General features: G+C 49.2%; 1 protein-coding gene across 1 annotated transcript; it reads right to left on the bottom strand.

The window, feature by feature from the left end:
- Positions 1-5,455: 5,455 nt before the first annotated feature.
- Positions 5,456-6,927, bottom strand: GGI43DRAFT_68278 (Whi5 domain-containing protein). The gene is made up of 2 exons (XM_083210147.1): positions 6,648-6,927; positions 5,456-6,507 (listed from the first exon to the last, which is right to left on the bottom strand). The coding sequence occupies exons 1-2, from the start codon at positions 6,720-6,722 to the stop codon at positions 5,545-5,547; spliced, it is 1,038 nt and encodes a 345-aa protein (XP_083059732.1). The 5' UTR covers positions 6,723-6,927; the 3' UTR covers positions 5,456-5,544.

Raw genomic sequence — 6,927 nt, 5'->3', positions numbered from 1 at the left:
TTCCGGCTTCCGTCGCCTGCCGTGTGTAAATGATTTTGGTCGCCGTGCACTTTCCTCTACTACGTAACGAAGCACATGCTCCCGTGATGCGCCGCAACATTACATTTAGGTGAACAAAGATGGGGAAAAGCCCGTAATAACACAATCTTTTTACCAACAACATCAGTCACAGATTTATGCATACGGAAGAGGGTTATCATAGAAGCGTTTCACCTCGCCCGCCACTGTTTTAAAGCCCAATGCTGCCGTCGTGTCGCCTGATATACACGCCACTGCTGCTACTCGCCAAGCCAATGCTTCAACTTGGCCGGTGATACAACCTCCAGTCTTTGCTCTCTCGCCGTATCTGAGGCCTCTGTGGGTACTTAGACAGTATCATAACTTACAGCGGCTTGGCTGACGAAGGGTCCAAATGTGAGACATGAATGTGTTCATACGTCGCGCCTATGGCTTAAAAGTGGACAATCGGCTCATCATTTGTGCCAGCAAGCTTACAAAACACTTCGTTTTGCGATGTCGGGTTCGCAGTGCTTCGCTAACACAGTTGACCCTAGTGCAGATCGTTAAATCCCCGGAAAGTTTCGCATACTCGAAATCCGTAATCCGCGTACAAGGCATCTAACAGAGTATTGATCAAGACCAGCCCAGACGAATCCGCGGCAGCGACTTTGTACAAATCCTCGTACCAATTGAAAACGTACCATCCCTGCCGCCCTGCTTCCCCTAAACCCTTAGCGCTGGTCAGGCCAGCAAACGGCGCCTAATCGGGGATATTCGCTCAATAGACCGATGTTGCGCAGACGTGAAGTTTCATGATCGCTCCATTTCTTTAGCAAAATCCAAGCCTATAAGGGGAATGCCTTCGAGGCCCTTGGATGGAAGAACAGCCGAATAAAAAGACGTCACCTCATCTTTTCCCTCATATCAGCCTAAATAGAGCGCATGCTGACTACACAATTTATTGAATGCGCCATGTAGTAGAGCTATTTCATATGTCTCGCCTGCCGTCAGAGCCAACACAGTTGAAATCAAATCATCCGTCGTCGTTTAGCCAACTGCATAAATCTCCCTATGAACCTCAAGCTGACATCTCCACATGATGCAATTTACAGTCCATATTTAGCAGCCTTTCTCTTCTCTATTCGTGGTTCTTCTCTGTTGATTCTTTTCGGCATTCTTAATATACAAGCATGTGCTAAACCGGCCCTCCTCTTCGCAAGCTAGTGCAAAAGTGGCACTTCGGCCCCCCATCCAGGATGTCATGATGCTTCAGATTTGTCTCAAGACTGGGGTATCAGCCCCTGATACGGAGCGTCGCCTCCCAAGTGCAAGATCTTGTCGGCATAACGCTCGCCTTCCACAGCGCGATGCAATGTGTTTCGTTGCCTTGCAGGAGCTAAGCAGGGCTCTGTTTCTGTGGCCCCCTCATCCGGCTGCCAGTTTTAGGTGGTACGGCCGAAAAGCTGTTACAAGGCGCCAGTAGTAAAGGCGCCAGTAGTAAAGGCGCACGATGCCATGTTCTCGTGCCTCCTGTATTTTGCATCAATAAACTCTCTTTACGCATTTGCCTGCTACTGGTCCAAGTGTGATCGCTGTTCCATCTTTCTTTTGTTATCTAACTCTCATATCTTCTCTTCCTAGTCACGGTTGGCTAGTCCACTCCTGACTTGTTAATGCTGGCAATGCGTCCTTTCTCTTCGCCTAGTGGAGGATATTAATCGACTGGCTCGATACTCTTACGAATGCCATTTTGAAGGCTTTAACTCTATTTTTTTTTTTTTTCTACAGCAGTTTTCAAGCCAATAATTGATCGCCATGTCGAGCTCTTTGATTGGAGTTTCTTCGACTTCCCTCGATACCCCGATTCTTTCATCAACGGCCATTCGCAACGCCAGCTCTATTGCCATTAAGCCGTCCAGTGTCCCCCTTTCTTCTTCTACCAGTGCTTTTCCTGTCGACCCAACACAGAGGCCTTTGACATCGAGCGATATTGTCATAGAAGCAATCCCTATTACAGCCTCAAGTTCGTCTGCTCGAATCCCTACCACTACGGCTTCAGACGTGACGACGAAAGAAACTATTGGGATTTCTTCAACAGCAATCCCTACGGGTGGAAGCTTGGTAGCTGAGGATGAGACACCCACATCAGCGCTCCCTATACGGACAAGCAACACAAATCAAGCAGCATTATTAAATTCATCGACATCTATTACTCCAACGAGTTCTTTGGCATCCGCTCAAGCCTCATCATCAGCAGAAAAGATATCTTCACAACTTTCTTCCGTGACCGAAATCTCGTCTAGCGTTATCCCTACAGCTACCCCTTCTACTCAGGTACCTTCCATCACGACATCGCAAAGCCAAAATCAGACTCCTACTCCCAAGTCTTCTGCTTCTGAAGCTCCTGCGGCACCTGAAACTGAAGCCATCTTTCCGACTTTACCCCTTACATCACAAGAGCAACCATCAACTACCGTTTCTTCTCAGTCAATATCCCCAGCAGCTCAACCCACCGACGTTTCAGTCCAAGAGCCACAAGTTTTCAGTGCTGCAGACGTTGCTCAGCCTTCCGAGACTTCGACTTCTTCTTCTATTTCTATTCCCAAAGCTTCTTCTTCAGCATCACCACAGGGAAACAATGGGTTTTCAGCTCAGGACGTCAACCAGCCCACAAATATAGCAGTATCTGCAGCTGGAGGGAAAGCAGCTTCAAATTCGCCAGCTTCGACACCAACTCCGGCAGCCAGCTCTGTGCCACCTGTTGTCCCGGTCTCTGCGGCCTCAGTATCAGCCTCTTTACGGGCTTCTATAGCGATTGCTGCACCTATTTCCACGCCCACAGGGGTAGTGGGCAGCTCAATACCAAGCGGAACACAGTCCGATGCGATTGCCCATGCCACACCTCTCAGTTCAGGTTCGACAGATGGCATCGGGGCTTTTCCAACAGCCACCAATATATCTCCAAGCAACCTGAGCGGAAACATCATATCGGGAGGTAGCCAGCCTACCGGGCAGACAATAGCAGACCCCGTAAGTCCAAGCACAAATCCATCGACTGCTACTATTGTTGGTGGCACCGTGGGCGGTATTGCCGCCGCCGCGTTTCTTGTTGTCCTATTATGGCTCTTGAGAAGAAAATTGGCGAATCGCAAATCAAATGAGTCGGACAAAGGGGGCTCTTTTAAGCCAATGACACAAAAACTTGGGATTGCAACAACCCTGGATGCTGTCAAGCAGAATTTTGGTGGGAAATCAGGCGCTCGCAACGTCAATATGAACAGAGGAAACTCTCAGTTCCTCGAAACTGTCACCGTTGAGCCGATGAAAACACCCACATTCGTCAAATCCCAAACCCCTGCTGCCGTCAAACCTGCTGCAGCCCGCAAAACACCAGCAAAGACACGTAAGCTAGGTCTTAGCTTTGACCATGGCAAGCTGTTCAACCCATTTTCAGACGCAAATGCTTTAATGTCTGGCAAGATACCACCGCCTTCAAGCTCCATTTTAGCAAACCCATTCACGGACGATAACATGGTATTGCCTCCTCCAGTCTCTGCTACGAACCGTCGTCGATCAAGAGGCCGATCACTCGGCGGGATCAAAAGCTTCCAAGCTCCAGCGGTCCCTCCTCGGCCACACTCTGTGCACCGAGAGTCTCTGCAGAGCAACGATTCATTTGCACAGCGTCGTGATAAATTCCGGTCTGATCCATTTGACTTGGAACTGGAGAGTCGACTAGTGCCGCAAGGAAACGGACATTCTAGCCGAGGTAGCTCTATGTACAGCAACAACAACCCGATCCGGGAGGAAAACCGCGAAAGCTATAGCTCAAGATATATCAGTGGCTCTAGTCTCGGCGACTGGACCAATGGAAGCCCAGATGCCAGCGTGGGGGGTGCAGCAGGAAGGCGAGATAGCACTACACTCTCATGATGGACGACTTCAGTGAGGACTTGGAAAATGCGAGACGCAGGAAGTCATCGAGGCAAACAATAACAAGATCAGTGATCTTGGAGAAAAAAATGCAAAAAGCATTTCGGCGGAGAGGCTTTTCTACTTGACATGGCGTGTCTGTCGTTCACTGCTGGTACATATTCAGTGAAGACAGACCGCCTATGGAAGTAAGAGCCGTGTAATACAAAGTATATAGCATGTATGGCATATACCCACAGTAAACGATATATTATATAGACGACTTAGATGAAGAAGAAAAAAGACACCAGCTAAAAATAATATATTGGCTCCACAGCCCATGTGGCATTGATGCATATAGATCAGTCCAGATCGCAAGACCCCATCAGTGGGAACGCTGTGATAAAACGCTGCACTTATAAAAAAAAACTCCAGGGTAAGCTACTCTAAAACAAAAGTAGCTTACTTTTTCGAATCAAAACCACCAATAAACAGGAGAGAAAAAAACAAGTGTTGAGCAATTAATTTCATTAGACGCATTTACAACCAGCTGAAAAAAAAAATCGCAAAGCGCATCATGCTCAGCACGCTTCATGTAAATCATCATCTTCACACCCTCAATTCATTAGAGCTTCCCCAGCGTGGCTTAGAAGCTCGCTAGTGCGCCACGCCCATTATCCAATCAGATCTTCAATCATGGCTGTAAATTGACTTTCCCGTCCCAAGGAAACGCGACCAAGACGCGGACCTGAAGCAAAAAGGTTTCGCGCCAGCGCCAGCTAGTCGGTTTCCGGTCGCTGGACGCGTAAAACTCATGCAGCTAAACCGCGTTTTATGTGCATGTATGCGCGCATAAAAAAAAAAAAAAAAAAGGTCCAAACCTTCTATACAACTTACAAAGTAAGCACACCTCGGTTATTATTAAGACGCCGGGCCAACAGGACACGACCACTACAAACACAACACAACACAACACGAAAAAAGGTAAAAGCAGGTACGGGAGAATCACTATCATTGACGCGACTAACTACTGTCACAATTCGTTTCTGGTCAAAAAAAGACATCAAGGCCTGCCTGGCATAATACCAGGGATTATTTCTTTCATCCAACCATCCCGTTCGTACCCTACATCCACCAAAAGATCCACCGCTGTACACCGCCAGAGGGAGCAACAACAAACAAACAAACTGATCAAAAGAGGAAGAAAAACAGAATTCAACGCCTTGCTCCCTCACGGCCCGTTCCACTGTAAGAGGATCAACTGTCTTCAACGGCCGGCTTCCCGCCTTGCCCTTCTTTTTAACCCTGATGTAGCAGATGTCAGTACTGCAAACATAGCCCCATGTTCCCACTGGTCATCTAATCAAAAACACATAAACGCCCAAAGGGCCAGACATCCAAACAAGAGATTAGCTCTTGGGTTGGCCAACAGCAAAAAGAATAAACGGGAATAAATAGATAAAACATGAAGTAAAAAAAACAGGATATAGTGGGGGCAATAAAAAGCAATAGAGCCGCATATGGTGCGAGCATATAGTGTCGTGGTATCATGTATAAGAAGCAAATTGTAGGTCGGGGCAGTGAGGCATTCCGAAATGCCAGTCACAATTAGGAGGGGAATTGCTTCGTTCATTAAGGTCGAGGCTCATCAAACGTAAGGCGCTTCCTGGTCACGCTTCGGGGAGTGCGGGTGCCTGTAAGAGGATTCGGAGTCCTCCAGACTTTTTGAGCCGGGCTCGGGGTGATGTTGACAAAGTCGGCAAAGTCAAAGCCCTGGCCCGGCGTGTTGGGGAATGGATTGCCTCCTCCAGGTGTGGTCATCATGGCGGAGGGCAAATCCAGTTTGCTGTTCTTGGGAGGTGGTGTCGACGGCCGCTCGATCCGAGCCCTGTTCGACTTGACAGCTGGAGATGGCGAGGCTGCCAGGTACAACAGAAGATCCGCTCCCTCCTGGCCCTGCTGTGGACCATCTGCTCTCTTCCTCAAAGATCGGGACTGCATTGGTGGCGTGCGAGGTGGAGAAGATCGAATGTTGGCGGCAAACGAGTGTGCAGGCAGCAGGTCGTCATCCTCCTCTTCCGGAGCGGTGAAATTCGGATGAGCGCTTAGCTCGTTGGTCATTCGTCGCTGCTGGAAAAAGGAGACGTCCGGCCCGGCCGAAGTCGTGAAGTGTTGCTGCCGGCGGGGCTTCATAGGAGAAGAGTGAGTGAGCTGATGGCCATCCTTCCATAGGGTATGACCAGCAAACGATTTGTGCATTGTCGGAGAGCCGCGGAAGCGCTTTGTCGGACTCGAGGCGTCGCCGTCAAACGAGGCAAAGTAGGTGCGTTTACGATGCCCAGAGCTGCCATTGCTGGAACCGACCGCATCGGAGAACAAGGGTGCCTTGAGCGGCGAGCTCATGAGCGTCTTTGTCGGGTATGGCAAGTCGGATGCACTTGACGAAGAGTCGGACAGAACATCGCCCTCGTAAAGACGCTTGCGGCGTATCTCCTCCTCCACCTTGGGTTCGATGATGTCGAGTGTAAGGTCTTCCCAGCCATGCTTGGTCTTGAACTGCGCAAGTGCGAGACGGTTCTGGAGTCGGCGGGCAATCTGTATGTGTCAAAGCTCCTTTGTTAGTGAAACTGGGATGACTCGGCAACAGAGAAGAGGCAGAAAGGCATTGTTGCCGCCATTGCCAATGCAAGAGAGAAGACAAGATGGAAATGATGGGAGAGGAGATGCATGCGTACCTTGCTAACTTCTGCACGCTTCAAGACACAGTCGGCTACATCCTGCGGCTGCTTCTTCAATGGCGAGGTCATCATTGCTAGCCGAAAATTTGCAGGAACACTCTTAACATATACAGCCTTGGGGGGCCTAGCTAAGCTTTATTGCGTCTGAGGCCTTTTTATTTTCCAATGATGGATATGCTGGCACTCTTTTCCTCTTCCTGAAGATATCCCCTTGGCCTTGGCTTTTTTCAATGTGGAAGAAGGAGGGAGTTGGCGGATGTGCAGGGAGACAAAAGGC

Source organism: Trichoderma evansii, assembly GCF_050947405.1.
Source record: "Trichoderma evansii strain SZMC 28006 chromosome Unknown GGI43scaffold_12, whole genome shotgun sequence".
NCBI classification, from domain to species: domain Eukaryota; kingdom Fungi; phylum Ascomycota; class Sordariomycetes; order Hypocreales; family Hypocreaceae; genus Trichoderma; species Trichoderma evansii.
The sequence above is the reverse complement of the archived record's forward strand: the minus strand, read 5'-3'. Positions and strand labels throughout refer to the sequence as shown.

Coding starts and splice junctions, on each gene's coding strand:
- GGI43DRAFT_68278 (XM_083210147.1), bottom strand. CDS start 6,722: ATGATGACCTCGCCATTGAAGAAGCAGCCGCAGGATGTAGCCGACTGT. Junction 6,508..6,647: donor AGCGTGCAGAAGTTAGCAAG/GTACGCATGCAT, acceptor TGACACATACAG/ATTGCCCGCCGACTCCAGAA.